The 19797-nt window shown below is 36.8% G+C and overlaps 2 protein-coding genes and 1 long non-coding RNA gene across 5 annotated transcripts in view; 2 read left to right on the forward strand and 1 right to left on the reverse strand.

Annotated features, from left to right (window-relative positions):
* Nucleotides 1-7015, forward strand: part of LOC109546292 (MAM domain-containing glycosylphosphatidylinositol anchor protein 2) — a 317852-nt gene extending 310837 nt beyond the window's left edge. For all 3 annotated transcript variants that reach the window (XM_048665078.1, XM_048665089.1, XM_048665083.1), the window contains exon 9: nt 5206-7015. In XM_048665078.1, coding sequence (XP_048521035.1) covers nt 5206-5514 — 309 coding nt within the window. In that variant the 3' untranslated portion in view covers nt 5515-7015. The remainder of the gene's footprint in view (nt 1-5205) is intronic.
* LOC109541235 (probable E3 ubiquitin-protein ligase HERC4) overlaps nt 1-19797 on the forward strand; it is a gene marked incomplete at its 3' end in the record, with an annotated part of 482710 nt that overhangs the window by 402026 nt on the left and 60887 nt on the right.
* On the reverse strand, nt 7575-8858 carry LOC109546293. The gene is made up of 2 exons (XR_002172753.2): nt 8630-8858; nt 7575-8342 (listed from the first exon to the last, which is right to left on the reverse strand). It is a non-coding gene; the product is annotated as an uncharacterized LOC109546293 (long non-coding RNA).

The following is a 19797-nucleotide window of genomic DNA, read 5'->3' on the forward strand; positions in this document are numbered from 1 at the left end:
ACGTTAAATTTGAAATCGAGAAAAAAAATAGGGGGTTCCATTTGAAATAAGCAACTTTTTGAGGTTTAAAAACATGCAAGTTTAGAGGCTAATTGAGCGGTTTAGAAGTATGTCCTTATAATTTAAAACATATCTACGCGTAGATCATGACGTTTTGTTAGAATCGCTGAAAACTGTTTTCCAAAATTCGCAGCGGGTAGTGTACAGCATCGATTTCTGTGGAACCCAGTAGCTGTCAAAACTTTCACATTTTTACGAATAACTCGGAAATCGTAAATTTTTCAGGTAAAACGTTTGACACAAACTTAACTTAAATTTTGACGACAAATCTGAAAATGAATGAAAAAAGGGGCGGTTCCATTTAAAAAACCAAAGTTGGTAACTACCACACGTTTAGGATACACCCCGTATATTGGAAAGTAATTTTAAAATGTGGACCTTTTAAACATGAAAAACTTTCGTAGGACGTATTTTCTTGTAAAGTTCATATTTACTGAGATCGCACTTTGACGCACTAATGAGCAACCCTGTATATTCTTCCACTAGTTGAAGTGTTTGGTTATCGATATTGACATTGATGTTGGTGTTGTTTGAGCTCATGATCTTTGTTTACTGGAGGTTCATTTCTAGTCCTACCTTCTGTGACTCTTTCTTTGGTTCGCATACCATGACGCTGAGTTCGTCCTGGTCGGTGCTCATAATCACAATGTGGTCGGCGAATCGGAGATGACTCAAAAGTCTTCCGTCTATGTTGACTTGGGGATGACTGTCGGGAATTGTGTCCTCCTCCACACATTTGTTAATAAGGATGATCAGTGCTTTCTCCAGGGTTGATCCCCCATTCTTCACCAGTTCTGTTGTAAGGCGGTCTTCTCCTGAGGCCTTTCGATTTTTCATCTGCCTCAGTGCCATTCTCAGCTCCGCAGTATCAATTTCCGGGATGTCCTCGGAGCCCACATTCAAAACTTACTGGTTAATACGGTTTGGCTTAGGTAGCGATTGGCTGTAGAGTTCCTGGCAGAAGTTCTGGATAGTGCGATGTGATCTGTTATCTCTCTGTCAGGACTTGTCCTTGTTGCTCCTTAATTTTGTATATGAACGGATTTCCCTTTGTTCTTTTTGATCGGAGGCCTTTCATATTCATGTTGTCTTCGATGGCTTCTTGTATGATCTTTGCGTTATGAGATCTTAGGCCTTTTTTAATCGCTTTCTTTACTTGTTTGTCTAGTTGGTATCTTATTGAGTCTCTGTTCCTTTTTCTACGTTCTGCTAGGAGTGTGTTTGTGCTCTGGCTAAGTTTCGTGTTAGTTTTTGCAGCCATGGAACATACTCTTCGCGCTGCTACTTGTATGCTGCTAGTGATTTTTCCTGAAAACTCATTTAGACCCATATTTCTCAGATCTTCAGTTGGTTCTAGTCGTTTGTTGATTTGGGCCTTGTATTCTTCCATTTTGTCTTTGAGCTGATTTCCTGTTGGACGAAAAGCTTTATCGATTTGGTTTTTTCTTTCCAAGCGTGTGCTTATATTTATTGTGGCTCTTACGTGTTAAGTGATATATCGGTATAGGACCGTCTATCCGTAGTGAGTATATAGTCAATTTGGTTCTTAACTGCGCCATTCGGACTTCTCTATGTCCATTTTTTCTGAAATTGTTTGTTGAAAAACGTGTTCATGCAGTTCATTTGTTTATTGTTCATAAAGTCAAGCATCATTTATCCTCTATCGTTTCGCGTGCCCAATCCAACATTACCGAGGTTCGGACCGTCTGGACCGATTATAACCTTGAACTTCGTATTTTCTTGGTTTTTAGCTATCGTCAGATCTTCATAAAATTGTTCGATATCTTCGTCATGTTGATGTTGATGTGGGTGCATATGCCTGAATTATCTGCAGGCTGTATCTCTTGTTCAGTTGGAGAATAATGTATATAACGCGGTCTGATATAGCTTTGCTTTTAGTGACAAGATGTTTTCTCTTGCTGTTTACCATGATCGCTACTCCTCCGATATGATGGTTGGTTTCGGAATTTCTCTGAAAGAGCATATGTCCAGATTTCAGAATTGTGTTGTTCTCGCCTAATTGTCGGGTCTCGCTGATTCCTAGTATCCCCCATTTGATGTTTTGGAGTTCGCTTTCTAGACTTAGTAAATGTTCTTCGAGTCTCATTGTGCGAATGATATATGTTAAGACTAGGATGTTCTCGTTTGTTTTCCGTTTTTCATCTGCTAGTGTCGAGGTTTTGCCTCCCCCAAAATCCTTGGGGCTGGCTGATGTATCAGCGCGAGATTCGGAGCACTTAGCTCTACTCGCCTGGGGTATTTCTGTTTTAAAAAACGACATTCCATGTACGTTGTGGAAGGAGTTTGGCATTAAAACGCCACGCTTGCCGAGCGTGTTGCCGAGTCCTGGTCCCATGAATTAATTCAGCCGCCCATTCTGGGACCGACGCTGTTTGCAGCCGCCCAATCTGGGACAGACGCTGTTGGTTTGTTTAGCGATATCTGGTTACTCTACTCAATTAGCCTGTTGGTCAACACAGTTTCCCGGGTGTGGCACTTGGAGCCTTGAGTGAGAGCTGGGCACCCCAGAAGGACCAGTTACTACAATTTATCTCCCGTCTCTGACGCTTGATATGACCGATTCTAGTAAGAGGTGCTACCTCTATGGCGAGACCCCATTACACCCATCAATTTTATTATAGGGGCAAAAGACGCATAGTCACGGATGTAACAGCGCTAAACAGCTTGACAGTAGGGAGTGACCACGGACTGGTTAGAACGACGGTGTCATTAAACTTATAAATAAGATAAACGACAAAAAATAAACTGATATAAATATAACCCTGATGAATATCTGAGAATAATAAATGAAAACTTTAAAGGTCCTGATCAAATGAATAATAAAGATCTAATCAAAAATATTGTTAGATTAATCAGCAAAGAAAGAGATAGGAGAGATTACAGAAAATCGGTAGATGATAAAGATGTTAGAGTAATAAAGGAATTGTATTGGCAACAGCTGGCAGAGTATTATTGTATGAGTACAGTTGTATTAATGGCGAGCTATCAACAGAGACCTTTGCTATTTCGAAGGAAGTGCGTCAGGGATGTGTACTGTCACTCATTGTATTTAACATTTATGTGGGAAAAATCTTCCAACTAGCAGTAGCAAATGAAACCCGAAGTATCAACGTCAATGGCGTCCCAATAAGCAATATCCTGGCTAATAACCTTGAAGACCTCCAGTCAATACTAAATAAAATCAGCAAATGTGGTGGAAAGTTCGGACTACATATAAATATTACCAAAACAAAAATTATGGTGACTAGCAGAAATTAGCATACTACCACTCTCAACATCAACGGAGAAAATATTGAACGTGTCGCCATTTACCTATCTTGGCGCTTCTCTAAATGAAAAGTGGGAATGTGATGAAAAAGTGAAGGGAAGAATTGGTCACGCGAAAACAACCATCTTTAAACTTAAGAATATACTTCTTCACAGAGATATGCCACGACACACTTGAATACGTGTAGTACAATGTTATGTATGTATGGACTTTGCTATTAAGCATTATTTTGAAATTGTTCCATGTTTAATTGGTAGCATATTGGAATACTTAAGCATTAAAAAAGAAACATTACGATCTTTACTTCAAATCACGAAAAATTTTTATATCAAAAAAGTCATTTTCTACAATTTTTTGATGAAAAGTCAAAGCGGCAATGATTTTGTCATTAACAGATAGTTACAGGTGGATAGCCCTTGTCAATCATAACAATAATTTGTCAAACTGTGACTTACTTTGAATTTCCTTTCACGAATTTGCGGAAATGCGCTTAGTTCAAGGGAAATGCTACAGTAACATAGCAGACGCTGAAAGAACTCACGCCTACAAAGTTCGAGGAGAGTGGTTCCAGGAAGATAGTGGACGATATATGTTCGGGTTCCAGGCACAGAGGAACACGTATTGGACATAACCGAATTAGGGCCTTCCAGGGGCACTCAGAGGACAATAACTGACACTTTCCCAAGCACCAAATAAATACGATACCAAAGGGCTACGTTCCTACCACGTTTGTACGATACACACAGCACAAGGAGATACAAATGGAACAGAAGTTAATTAACTGAATACGAGAAGCTGCTTGATAAGAGTGGAGGAGATTACACAGGCACTAGCTTGTTTGGAGTTAACCATTCAAATGTTTGGTGTTGTATGGTTTGTTTCACAGACTAGTCACTTTCTTTATAAACACCAATATTCGAGGTTATGCGAACAGGTTGACATTTCGTCAACAAATCTTGTTGAATTTACCGTTTACCCTTGCCTATCTTATTGTCAGTCCGTATAGTTCCATGGTTACCGGAGTTTTAAATATTTACGAAGCCACAGGTATTTGCGCAATGTTAATTAGGCAGATTACCTTGAAAAACATTGCTGTCGTATTTCTGATATAGCTTTTTGCAAATTTCTCAGTTTTTAATAACAATTAATTTATTTTACTATTTTTTCTGTACTATAACAGCGAAAGACAACACGTCCAGAGGAATGACGCCAATTTTGAATCACCCCCAGTAGTTCCATTCTTCTAATTATAGCTTCAATCTGGAGTACCTATTCTAAACCATAAAATTATTTCGGTGTGCGTGATGTTGGATTATGTTTCTTTGAAATGTTCAATTGTTTTTTTGAATTAGGAAGTTTGGTTTATGACGTCAATATTAACAAACTGATTTAAAATTAAAGTAATTTCTTCAGCGTCTTGTTGATCTGAGTTATCAGTAAAAAATATTAGAGAACTTTGAAAATTTAGTAATCCGTTTTCATCGTTTATTTTTGTAGATCGTATATCTCGCAGGAATAATTTGATTTATCAAAGTATCCATTCGATTTTAGATATAATATTCCGGGTAGAGGTGCAGGTACAAACGACAAACGAGGAATAAATGTACTTTCTATAAATAATTTCAATAATTAATAATTTTTTTCATATGAATACGGTACTTTTAATTCAATAAACTTATCGTAAATGAGATATGTACCTCAATTATTAAAAATTAATTTAAAAAAATACGAATAAAAATGACACTCTAAAATATACGGCAATGAACAGTGTTCAGATTTGTATACCCACTGAGTACGATCAGCAATCCGTTTGAAAGCCAGTATGTTAATTATTTCTGCATTTTATTACCTTACAGATAAACAGTTCTTACCACCATCCGGGACAATGGCACGATCTTCTGATCAAACCCAGCCAATCTTACAATTCCGCCACCAGCGAAAGAACTCAATCCTACCGGCTCCACAATCTTCAAGCCGATTCGACCTACGAATGTGTAATTCAGACAAAAAACCAGCACGGTTATGGTGAACTTTCGGATACCTTTCAGTGGTACACTGCTCCAAAAGGTCGAATAATTCTGCAGAGCAATGGAGGTGTTTTTAATTCATTTTCTGAAGTGATACTTCTAAGCATTCTATCTATTTTGTTAATGATTAGCTCATAAAGTGAAAGACCCATCAGCATGTACATATATTAAAGGTTTGTTGTATGTTGATTTGGTACTTTTACTTTTCAGTTATGTTCACGTTTATGTTACTGAAATTTACATATTTTGTCATATGTTGCCTGTCATCTACAGTGCAACATTCATATATTTAATAAGGCGAAATTCAGTTTTTTGAGCAATACTTTGCATAAATACTTGCAGAATATTCATAATGTGATTGTACAACAATTTGCGTAAACAAAAATAAGGCCACCTAGTCACACTTATCTTTAGCAAAATAGTAGTATCTGTTTGCTTATCTTGTCGCTACAGGCGGCAATGCTGCTCGACTTTTTGTTGCTTTTATAAAATTTATTACAATTGCATTTTTTTATTTTGATTGAGAATAATCTGATGTCGATTGACAAGATTGAGATAACTTTTGAATATATTCAAAATTTACAAACTGTGCTTGGTTGTACATGAAAATATCTACCCTTGCTACCTTCTCTTGCCCAAATACGTTATTACCTGTATTTATGAAATTCTAGATGTGTTTGCCTAAATACCCTTGTTACTGGTTAGGCATTACGCAGTTATTTCATGTAGTGCAACACATTTCATATATTTTGAAATATGTACGTTGTAGTTAGTTAATATAAAAAAATAACCAGTTAATCTTGAACTCCTGGTTAATGGCGAAATAATATCCGTTGCAATGATTTTACCTCGCACAACCTGCTATCTGCTACAAGCTAGTTTCATGTTTAGTTGTTCCCTACCTTTAAATAGAAAGGATGTAAAAAATAAGAAAACTACCCATAAATCATTCATAAAAATGAAGAAATTTTGTCAATTATAAAAACATAGCCATTCGGTGATCCCATATAAAATTGAGTATTTTCCAGCACAAATACGTATCTATATAACTAAGAGAGGTCTTCAGATTGTGTGGAGAAAATATTCATTGTATACTGAGAATTCACACGGTTTGAGGTAATCTTAGAAAGGCCATTTAGAACGAGACTTTTTATGGATTGGATTTAGTCAATTCGGACGCTACATTCCTTTGCACCGCTGCCGCTCTAGAAATATTGTGTAGAAACACAGGATTAATACTGTGTGAGATATAGCTGACGACCTCTCTTAATTGCTCACTTGGTGCTGTCGCCTTATTGCGCAATATAAATAAGCCTATAAAATTTGTCATAAAAATTATGATCCAATTCACTTAGGATTTTAGGTGATTTATCAGATCCCTATGTTTCTGAAGCAAATCTTTTTCAACTGGCCGACAACCTCATAATTTAGGTTGTTTTCACTTTTTACTCCTACTACTGTTATAATAAGCATTAACCCGATAAGGGTCGCATTGCCCTAACATAAACCAAGTGGTTGAGGTTAACCGAATGTTCTTAATATTAACTAGATTTCGCACCTAATTTCTAACATAACAGGATTTTTCATGATTATGTGAAAATGTATAAAAGTGTTCAAATGAATATAAGTGTTGCAAATATTTGCGTTATAATATATGTTCGTCTTCAAAAATACTCCAATTCCAAAAGATTCCAACATAATTATTGCTTCATATCGTTTTATTTCAAAATCTTGTGTGAGTCGAGTGTAAGTTTTCAGAAACAGTTGCTTGCGATTCAAAAAATCACCGTGGATGACTTTTAGGGCCCGTATTCTAAGCTTGATTGCCACGCTTTTCAAGCATGTTTATCAGTGATACTCGCGCGCCCTCATCGCGTGCCGGCACTTTCTTACCTCTATCTGAGAGACCTTCCCTCATTGAGAGGCCCCAAAAGATGTTCTCAACTTATGATAAAACGCCACCGCTGCGCCGTGGGCGAGCTCGTATCAAATATAGAAACCAGTTAAGAACTATTCCCAGCATCCCAATCCCAGACCTGTGAAGTGAAAAAGAAGGTCGGTGTTGGCACAATTAGGCCACACAGTCGAGGAACCAAAACTGGGTCCTATGCGCATTGTCCAATAGGAAACTTGCACAAAAATTAAATTTAAAAAACATTACCCCCAAACGTAACTTAATACTATTAAAAACACCACAGTTGACCAAACAACTAATTTTTTATTTCTATGTAATTAATATAAGCAATTGAAAACGGTATAATTTAAACCATTTTTGAAACGCGCCGTCATCTGCTGAAACCAGTTGTGACGTCACGCGGCTTGTCGGCCGCGGTGGCTTCAATGCGGAACATGTAAATATGCAATCTCAGTCTTGATATTGTTGTTAAAACGTTTATATAGTATATTCGGAGAAAAAGAAAATTTTTCAAAACGACTGACGCAGGTTTTGTAAAAGAACAATTTGACATTTTACCATTCGTGGATATGTTTATGGTGGCATCTTACAATAAAAACACCAAGTTTTACTCTTGCTGAAGTTCGCGGTGTTAAAGCTAACAGGTAGATTTATAGACAAAATAGTCAATAGTTTTACTTATATAAATCGATAAAATGTTAGATTGGCGTTTTACTGGATTTAATTTTCAAATTCAAAAGTGATTCAACAAAAAATAAAAAAGTATTGTTTTCATGCTAGTAACAACTAAATTACATCATTAAAAGTGATTTGACATTGATGCAAAATAGAGCGTTAATTATTAAATATATCCTTAGTTACTCAGAATAACAATGTTAAGTACAAAAATATGCAATAAGTAAAAAAACGTTATTTACGATTACGATCGGGAATGTATTCTTATGGAGTTTCTGCAGTAGGATTAGTGCAAGTTGCAAGTACAATAGCCTTCATTTTTTTTCAGACCTCCAATTAACTTGAATTTAACATAGTTATTCATATCTTCTTCCAGCTAGAATAAATAAATAATATTAAAGTTACATAAAAATATGTGTTAATATTCATTTGCATGACAAAAATAGTAGGTATTTAACGTAAATGCACGACGATAAAACGAAATTTTCCCATCGCATATACTTATTGTTTCTTTTTATTGTCTAGTACAGCAATTAACTATTTTTGAGGTGATTATTTACTACTATAGCATTAACCTGCATAGCCGAGAAGCAAACAAAATACAAATTCAAAGTATTTATCTGTTATACAATAGATAAAATCAAATCTGTTTTTCATACTTACATTAAAATGATCTTAACATACATGGGCAGTAGTTTTCTCAGAAATATCCTTGCATACCTTTACCCTTTAACCATTTTAAACGCCGGCTTTTATGTACTAGGACACAGTGGCACCATACAGCATTTGTAATATTGTTTTGTGTTGCTTCCATTATTAATAAAGCACGGCACGAATTCAACACAGGGAACACCCAGACAACTCAACGACAAGCCGGATTCCCGTATTGCCTTTCGATCGATCGACCAGCGATATGACGTCACGACCATTCCCGCGCGTTTAGTGCCGTTTTAAATGAATAGCTTTCGGTCACAACTTTAATTGTTTATTGCAACTTAAATATTGCTATCTTAGGGCAGATATTTGGTATGGGCGATTTCTATAGATAGACAAATATATTAAAGAAAAGAAAAATGTTTACGTTCTCCATTAACTCTAACCGCGCCCACTCTACTGAGAAAGGAGTAGATATTTTCAAAGTCCGCACGTACCAACGCCTTTGGTTCAAGGCAGTTGTAACAAAAGTGGAAATATACTTCTTGCAAGCACAATACATTTGCATGTATCGTTTACAGTGGTCTCTTCTACTTCTCTGCAGAATCTGCACATCGCATCTTCAGCGATTCCGATGTCGTGCAAGTGGAACTTGACCAGCGATTGTGCAGTTATGATCCTACAATGGTACTGAGCGGTTTCCTGTCTAGGTTTAACAGTTTCGTCGTGTTCTATACGCCTAAGAGCCTACGATTTTTGAGACCGTAGTGGTTTTTCAATATCCGTTTTAATGTTTTCAGTGTGTAATTTTTTACCTTTCTTTTGATTGTTGCGTTGGAAAACCTCGCTGCTGGTTCCGACCTGATCAGTGTGCCAATGCTACCTCATCGGGCCGATCTATCCCCATTTTCAGTCCCCGGTATGCTTTGATGACCCGTACCCACATAAGAAAACCCTGTTAGTGGTACTCAGAGGATCAAGGATGTTGCTGCATCCAAGGACATTTAATGAGATCCTACATTCTGAAAGAACCTTAATCGCCGCTTTACTCTTAGTGCAGGCCATGTTCATGTACCTGTGTCTGGGCAGGTTCATGTACCTGTGTCTGTAGGCCCCATAGATTTCTAGTTCTTTAGACCCGTTCGTGTACCCTAAGTACAAATCCCTAAAAACCTAGAAGTCATGGCTCGAATTCCATCCTGTTAGATTTTGATGCAATTTTTTCTCATCAAAATGGATTCGAGTTGAATGTTTCTTCACAGACTTGCGATGTCCATCGTCAGTATTGCCATGCCCCATCCCCCATTCTTAAGTCGCCCAGAAACCCTGCGAGCTCCCTTCTCCACAACTCGGTAGAGAGGAGGCAAAAAGGCCCCAGTACTAGTTTAAGGGCCAGTGTGGGTGTTGTGCATAACGGTGTTTTGGTCCTTCAGCCAGCTATTCTTGGCAATGTCTCGAATTTCACCTTGCATGTAGCTTTTTATAATGCCTGTCACCATACAGGGCTTCCACGTGTTATTACACAATCCTAGACCAGAGCAGTCTACAAGCATTACGGGTATGACGTCAGGCCGTAGGATTAAGAAAAGTTCTGGGCAAGGAAAAATATGCGTTACGTCTTTTGCTTGCTAAATTTAAAATATATTTAATTTAATAAAGACCCAAACTAGAATAAATTGCCAACATAAAAAAGGATTCAACTACGTAGTTCTTGCCTGCTATGACAAAAATGCATATAATTTGTTTAAATATTGTAGGGATTTGATCACTTGCAACTTGCAAGGTCTCAAATCGAAAATGGTTATTACAAACATCTCAAGGAAAATCGGAAAATATATTTGCATCATAATGAAATAGCCTGTAGGTGGATGATTGTATTCTTTTTTGCATTCCTTTCGGTTTATTTTAGAGTTCTTAGCTTCTTGTCGCATGTGAAAATGTATTATATTAATTCAAAATTGACTGATAAATCGGTAAGGATTAGTTCAATATGTAATTATTTCGATGAGACTGTAACTGTTTATATTATAATGCGTTTGGCCGTCGTATAGGTTTATATGTATTGACATTTTCAAACTGCTTTTGTGATATGTGCTTTTGTAGTTTTTGATCCCGTTTAGAAATCTCACAGAGCACTGTTTTTGTTGTTTCTATTAAAATTATAGAGATTGTAAAAATGTCTGTATAGTTTATACAAATATTCGAAATATTACAAGTCAATTTCCGTTTAATTTCAAAAAAGTTTACATCTACTTACTTCTTTGGAATGTCGGAGTTCTGAAGTGACTCCAGGTCAATCAAGCATTACCGTATTAATAATAATACCAGGAGCATTTTGTTGATTTTGTGACAAACACAAGAAATTGATATTGATAACTTGCTTCTAAATAGTATATTGACAAAAGTCAATTCATCTCTCTGATTCAAATCAACTTAGTTTTTTTAAAATTAATGTGGAAACGAATTTACTGAAAATTTGGAGGCAATTATTTAATGTTTCGTACCTGTTAATTCAAATAAATGAACTGTATATTTAGATAAAATTGAGGGAAATATTAACAGTAAATCGGGATTTAAAGGAAATATTTGAGGTAAACATTCAAATAGGTATGTTGTCATGTTTATTATCGCTGTAAAATATATTTTCTACGAAAGTAAGACAGTGCCTCATTACTAATTTTTTTTCAAATGTTTATTATTTATTATTGGTAAAATGTTTACCATGAATATTCGGAGTTTTAACTTAATTAGACATTTTCTGCAGGTTCAAAATATGAATGGATTTATTTATAACATCTAATATAAGCAGCAACCACTTTGCTTTCAAATTTTTATATAGGAAAACACACCACTACTCAACATTGTATTTTTTGACATATTTAAAAGGCCAAAGGCAACATTTTACTTGATTAATTTACCGAGAGATTGATTTTACGGCTATCAAATCTCCGGGCCTTTTAACAAACGAATTAGTGCTGACAATGTGGTATCAGAAAGAACTGTGTGCAATATCGCAATTGCTGGTGCTGTGTCTGTCATCGATATCTACAAATGGTAATAAATAATAGTTAGTAAATATAAATACTCCAAGTTCTGAAAACATTCTTACTCTCCAACCTAAAAAACCTTAGTCAAAAAAGTCTTTTACCTAAAAAAAACCTCAGCTTCGATTCAATTAGATTCATTTATTTAACCACAATATACTTGAAATATATGCGCAGCAAGTCATTCCAATAATGCAGTATTATTATACGCAAGTTAACATTAACACCTACTCTAAAGCTTACACCTACACAAATAAAACAAATACGAAATTACAAACAAAAACACATTAAAAAACATAATTAAAATATTCCTGCTGTGAGTAAAAAGAAGCGTCAACAAAAACCTGCTTGATCGCTCTCTCAAAAGCAACCCTCCAGCGCCCTAACGCGATCGGGAAGCTTATTATATATGACTGCGAGGTAAACGCACTTGAGATGCACTTGAGAGTGTATTGTGTAAAGTGACATATTTTTATCAATTTCAAATATGCAGCTAAACATATATGCAGATGAAAATTGTAAAATTATTAAACATTTAAAATGTTGTCTGTAAGATTGTCTAGGTCCAAACCAAACATATTTCAAATCGCTCTTTTTTGGAGACGGAAAATTCCAATAAGATGAGGAGAGCCAGCCCAAAGTGTTACTCCATGTTGCATTTTAGAATGTAACTACGCAAAATATACAGTTCTAGGGGCATTCAGTTCTAATGTGTCCCTAAGATGGCGCAACATAAATATGGCGGTGAAAAGTTTTTTGGAAAGGAAGTCGATATGCACATTCCAACCCAGGCGATCATCAATAGCAATTCCCAACAATGTGACGCTATTGCCCTTAGCGTCCGAAGTAGAAAGAATCAACTCCTGAGTTTTACTGTGATTCAATACTAATTTATTATTTGAACACTAAGACTCGACCCTTGTTTGCACGTCCCCAGAACGAAATAATAGTTCCGAGAGTGTCGCCCCGCTAGATATAACCGTTGTCTCATTCCGAACAGACAACAATTGGCTGGACTCACATACTCTGAAAAATAATTCATGTAGACTATGAAAAGGAGGGAACCCAAGATTGACCCTTGCGGAACACCTCGCCTCAGTGGCAAGACCGAGGAGAGTCCCCCACTCGCCTCAATGCACTGAGAGCGGCCCAGCAGGTATGACTCGAAAAACCTTAGAGAGGCAGAGCTGAAACCCATTCAAATGATTTTGATGCGTCTTAAACAGATAATCGCACATAATCACCTCTCTCAAGTCCCTCAAGAACGTCAGATAGTACAGTATAGACGCGCAACGCTTGCACCGTTGACTTTCCAGGCAGAAACCCAAACTGTTCCGCCCGAAAGAACGAAACACCAAGCACAAATAATCAAGAATCAAGTCCTTTATTATTATTTATTTCAAATATTTTGCCAGAAAATGGGAATAATTTAGATCGGACGGTAATTACTTGGAAGTCAGACTTGGAACCTTTATTAAATATAGAAATTACTTTGGAGCACTTAAACATCTTGGGAAAACGGAGGTAGCTAAAGAAGTGTTGAATAGATGTGGTAAGAGAGATATAAAGAAGCACCCACTATCGCGCTATTAAGATTATGAATATCTAAATACGAACGACCTTTCAACTTTGTAATGGCTTGGGACACCATTTCATATGTTATATAAGGGAAGTCGAACTTTTACCAAAGGGCGAATTTTTATCATACCTTATGAGAATCAATGGAAGCAGGTCCGTTAAAAAAAATAATTTTTTGTTTAAAACATTTACTAGACAAATTCCTATTTGGTTGCTTTCTATTCAATGCACAAATATTAGTTGCAGTAATTAAGTTAATTTTAATAACAACATTAAGGCAAATAATATTAATAATGATATGGAGATTTAGCATTAACATGGTGGAAAAAAATGTTATTTGATCAAATGCATTTTGAATATGGATAAGTCCGCAATGCCGTGTTAAAATGTTCATGTCAGTCACGAGCTTATCCAATTCTTACTCAAAAGTTTTGAATCGATAAATAAATGCTCAGGCATTAATTTCTCGCAGACCCAATACACAATAAAATAAAATGATGCATTTTCCCGCTGGTTACTTATTTGACCTGAAAAATCCGGAGTTTTATTTCCAAAAAAAGGTTAAGCAAATGTAGAGCTCTTTTAATAATGTGGTTGTATTGGAAGGGGCATTTTATACCTAAAAATTAAAAAGTGGCTTATTAAATAACAGAAGCATTGTCCCGAAAAACTCGTTTATTTTCACTAAATAACATTAGATATCTTTGTCCCAAGATATTGCCAGAAATATGAAACTTAAAGCTGTGACTCAGCTCCTACTCACTAGCAAACGATTAAAAATATGGAAACCTTAACTTGAATCAGCATTCCAGCATCCAAGACCAAATCAACACCCTTTGGACCTATTCCTCCAAATGATAATAAAATTGCAAACTCGCCTTAAGCGACTAGGACAGAAACACTCGAGAATTAAAAGTCAAATCCCAAAAAGATAAAGTCCGAAATTTTCTAACTTTTTAAAAAACTCTCAGAATATTGATACGAAATACTCTTCATGGCAAAACCGGCTAGTATTCTCGGACAAAGAAGAAACAGGGGATGTCTGAGGTTAGCACACCTCAAAGTCTCAATCGATCGAAAATCCCAAGCTCATGACAGCTCTAATGATCCGAAATCTTTCATTTTTAAAGGAAGAAACAATCTAAAGCTTTAACAGAATCCGAGAACAAAATCCTTTCGGATGCAGGGAAAAAAATCTTAACCATAAGTCTACGAGGGCATTAAACAAAAGCCGAAAACTTCAAAAATCCAAAAGAGTCTTGGACCCGGATAAAGTCGCTAACAAGACGGTTAAAATATTAATTCCATTCCAGTTCGGTTTAAGAAATGCGATGAGCATGCACGAAGAAGCTCTCGGTTCTCTGAATGTCCTTACGCAGCGCTGTAGAGATATGAACGTCGATGTGTACGCGGGCTTTATCGATTACCAGCGTTCCACTGCATATCAGTCCAAAAGCTCGCTGAGATTCTTAAGAGCGCCGAGGTAGATGTAGGAGACATCATCATTTCCTATTTATAGGTACTGGCACCAAAGGCGGATTTGAGAGCTGAAGGAGAAACGTCCGATGATATTTCCATCAGGGGGGGAGTCAGGCAGGAGACTGTTTTCCCCGCTTCTTTTCAATACATACTCCTAGTCTGTATTCAGAGAGGTACTCGATGACACGATTGAAGGCATCAGGATCAACGACACCTTCATCAATAACGTGAGCTACGCAGATAACACTTTATAGCTACGACGCCATTATAGCTAGTTCTATCTTGCACCTTCGGAACCTTATAAACGTACGTAATGCAACATGGTTTGTATATAAATGCCGCTAATACCAAGACAGTCGTGTATGCAAAAGTGCCAAAACGTGCCAACAACTCAACAGCATTTCAGTAGAACAAGTACCATCCATAAAATATCTTGGGGCTCCTTTAATGAACAAAGTGACCCAAAGAAATATATCCTATTGAGCAGGGTCGGGGCATAGTCGCAGCGATGAGACGCCTGTTTACCCGCCATGACCTCTGCAGCCATGCTGCAGCCGTTGATTGAAAGAGTATATTAAGATGCGCAACCTTATGGAATAAAATGTGGCCAAAAAAGTGGGGATGGCATCACGGTGTGGTGTACAAATCGTCGATAAGACGGGCGGTTCAGTCGAATCTTGATGCTGTCAGGCTAAACCTAAACCACCTAAAGGGATGCCACATGGTAACCATGTGGCTCGAATGAACGGTCACTTGTTGCAGCTCTATTCTGGTAGAGAATGGCAGACAATATTAAAAAATGAGCTGGTGTATCTGTTGGTTGCTCCAAAGACGAAACTTCTTCACTGAAAAAAATAAAATATTTTGATTGAACAAGAATTTCTTAAGTTCTAATTCAATTATATTCTTAAAAAAGCCATCGGATTTATTTCTAAATTTAACACAATTATTAATGACGAAATTTGTTAGTGTCTTTGAACATAATAAGCTCAATTCCAATGTCTTTAGAACTATGTACAAAATTCTGCTGAATGAAATAGACATAAATATAGTTAGTCTGTGTCCTTTGCATATTGAACGTTTTATTTAGCTTCTTGCAAATACACTGTTGTACAAAGAAATTAAGTGGGAAATCGAAAAAATGTATAAAACGCAAATTATCGAATCTCTAATTAGGCCCCATCGTAAAATCATAATTTTATCGAACATTATTTAGCTTGATACATTCTTTTTGTAAAATAAGTTCCTAACATTTAAGTTTTTTCTGTTATTACGAGAATTAAACAAATTAAAGAATCTCATTATAATATCAATAAAATGAAAATAAAAAAGATACTTGTACCTCGCATATTATACAGGGTGATTCAAAATTGGCGTCATTCCTTTTAAGGGGTGATAGTGGCTCCCTTGGTGAGTACGAGAAAAATATTTAAAAATTTTACAGAATTTTTCGCAAAATTTTACAGTTGAAGATCGAATTTCAACTTTGTTATTAAGCATTATTTTGTAATTGTTCCCTGTTTAATTGGTAGCATATTGGAATAATTAAGCATTCAAAAAGAAAAATTACGATATTTGCTTCAAATTACGAAAATGTTTTATATCAAAAAAGTTCTCTTCTGCAATTTTTTGATGAAAAGGCGCAGCGGCAATGATGTTTTTTGTCTTTAACAGATAGTTACAGGTGGATAGTCCCCGTCAATAATAACAATAGTTTGTCAAACTGTAACTTACTTTGAATTTAGTTCAACGAATTTGTGGATATGCGATTAGTTCAGGGGAAATGCTACAGTAACCTAGCAAAAGCTGAAAGAACGCACGCCAACAAAGGGCGAGGAGAGTGGTTCCAGGAAGATAGTGGACGACAATCGATTTTCGGGTTCCAGACACAGAGGAACAAGTATGGGACATAATCGAATCAGGGCTTTCCAGGGGTACTCAGAGCACAATAACTGCCACTTTCCCAAGCACCAAATAAATACCGAGGAACGATACACACATTGTAGGATACACACAGTACAATGAGCACACACATGTACAAATGGAGCAGGAGTTAATTAACTGAATACAAGAAGCTGCTTGATAAGGGTGGATAATAAGGAAATTACACAGGCACTAGCTTGTTTGGAGTTAACCATTCAACCAATTCGAGGTTATGAGAACAGGTTGGCATTTCGAAAGTGCGTTCCGCAGTTAACAAATCTTGTTGAATTTACCGTTTATCCTTGTCTATCTTATTGTCACTCAGTATAATTCCATGGTTACCTGAGTTTTAAATAATTACAAAGCAACAGGTATTTGCGCAATGTTTCTCAGTTTTTAATAGCAATTAATTTCTTTTATTATTTTTTCTGTACTCCTATAATAGCGCCAGACAACACCTTCAGATGAATGACGCCAATTTTGAACCACCCTGTATGCCTTCAAAAAATTTTTGAAATTTCTGCTTTAAGATTGAATAAGAGAGAATGTCGCCTCTTGCTTAGTTTCGGCTGCTTGTATTTTACATTAATTCACATTTTGTGACTGAATCTAATTTGTTATTCAACTTTGAGAATTATTTCAATATTGCATTAGTAACAATTCTAATAATAATAAATTATGTAAGAAGATGTACTTTCTGTACCCATTTTTTATCAGAAAACGTCACTGTACTAAAATGTTGATACACTGAACAAGGTGATGTTAAAAAAAGGTATTTGTTTGATACAGATAATAAAGTTAAATTTGCTTTTGCCAGGATTTATCTCCTTGATATTTGGCTCACGAAAAAAGCTGATGCTAACGTGGGAAAGATCCGTCAAGTCTTAGTCGAGTTAGTCACTACTCCGCTCAATAGCATCAATAGAAAAATAGAAACAATCGAGTTGCAGAATCGTAATTCTTATCTTTATAAAACAATCAACAAGTACTGAAGGCAAGCTTGCAGCTCCAGATCAATACTAGAAGCTAAGCATTAAAAAAAACTGCAGGATTGTCCGGGGCAGGAGTGTACCGGCAGGACACCAACAGTCTTTTATGCGGAATTGTATGCAATCCGCGAGGTTTCCACAGATAAAGAGGTCATAGAAGGACTAGAAAAGAGCTTGAGATCTTCTCTGACAGCCAGGCGGTCCTAAATGAACTTCTCAATGTTAGGATGGGCAGTAGACTGATCCAGAAAGGCTGGGATGCCCTGAGTAAAGTGGCAGAACGGAAACCGGTAAACCGGTAACAGACAGGTAGCACTTAACGACTGGGCCTTAAACTTAACGACTGGACCACAGAGTTGTGGAGAAAGGCGTAAGGGTGTAGACAAGCCAAACAATTGATTGGAATGCCAGGCAAGGCCAAGGCAACGTCCAAATGGCAGATGTCCAGAAGTCGCTGGGACCTGAGAACTCTGGTTGGGGGTCATGACAGGCCACTGCGGTCTGAATAGACACCTACACCTACTTGGAATCGGTGATAGTCCCGTATGTCCACAATGTGGAACGGCGGAGGAAACATCATATCATCTTCTAGAAATATGCCACCACTGGTCGTCGATGTCTGCCTGTCTTCCCTAGAGTGGAGACCGATCCTCGCCTTCATCAGGGAGACGGGACGCCTGGGTGGTGAAGGGGAGAGGTAGTAAGGCGGCGGTGGATAGAGGGGGAATGGTGAAAAGGATTTTTATGGCCTACTTGCCGGACCCACTGGGGTCCCCCCACAGTACTAATAGTACACCTACAACTAAGCATTATAAATAACTGCCTATACAAGAACTTTGTGAACCACTTGAAAAAACGTGTCCGGAAGAGGAAGTGGTACACATACCCGTGAAACGCCAAGAGTTTCTGGAAGATCATGCACTGTAAGAAATAAAAGCCAAAGATTTTGCAGAATTTAGTGGGCATTTGAAACGCAGAAGAATGTCAGAACGGTCCAAGTTAGACACTTCTGCAATTAAACCTTTGAGAGAGGAAAAGTCCAAACGCTTCAATTCACAACTTAATATACACGAAATATTTTTACTCATCGTCGCAGCGAAGCTGACGAAGCATCAATATATTTTAATTACAGAGTTGTCAATTCAAAAGTTGCATCAAATGTTTTTCCATCTTACGAAAACGTTATTAAAGTAAAGGATAAGTGCTATTCTTCCGATAAGCAAGTATCGGAGTCATATACAGCAATTCAGTTGCAATCGCTCTTAGATCATAGGGCTACTCGTATTATTAAATAGCAACAAGATGTTTTATCAGCTATTCCACTTGAAGTATTTAAAGCTGACTTAATATTGCGGGGAAATAGGGTTTTGATAGAAGCACGCGACATAGCAAATACAAACAGAATTTTTCAAATAGACATGCTGGTGACGGAAATCTGTTTTGTGACATCATCCTATGTTCCTCTCCAATTAATTTGTAAATCAGAAACTTCAGATCTTAATGCCATAGTGTGGAAAAATCTTTGCCCTTCGTCTACTAGATATTACCGAGTTGTTTGATTGTAATTTGCCAAAGAAACCCAGGAGCTCGCTCTTCAAGACGAATCATATTTTAGCTACAAGATAAGGAAATTACAACCAACATCTTTCAAATACGAAGATTTGGATGTAAAAGTTAGCAATTTTTGTAAGGCAATACCAAAAGAAATGAACAATATCAAACTGTGTTTAAGCAAGCCGAGGGATATAAATAAACTTCGCTTTGGATAATCTCCCCTTCACTCATGGATTCAGTTTTCTTAGATTTTAATTCATCTCTCCCACAAATTAGATTTAAAAAATGGCTGGCTAGATCTCAAGATGAAAAAGCACTTCTTGCAATAAAAAAATCGCAAATCCAAAAAGACGTTAAAGAAAAATTTTGCCTGATTGAGGACGAGCCGCGATAGGTTAGGCGCCACAAATGGTTCGTTCATCAAACGATGGAAAAACTGCACGACGATTTTTTACAAATTCTGATTTTTTGGCTGAAATTACAGGCCCCAATAGAGACCTTATATACAGGGTTGCTCAGTGCGTCAAAGTGCGATATCTCAGTAAATATGAACTTTACAAGAAAATACGTCCTACGAAAGTTTTTCATGTTTAAAAGGTCCACATTTTAA

The sequence above is a fragment of the Dendroctonus ponderosae genome, unplaced genomic scaffold (genome assembly GCF_020466585.1).
Source record: "Dendroctonus ponderosae isolate FM_Combo_2020 unplaced genomic scaffold, Dpon_F_20191213v2 Dpon_F_20191213_1, whole genome shotgun sequence".
Lineage (NCBI taxonomy): Eukaryota > Metazoa > Arthropoda > Insecta > Coleoptera > Curculionidae > Dendroctonus > Dendroctonus ponderosae.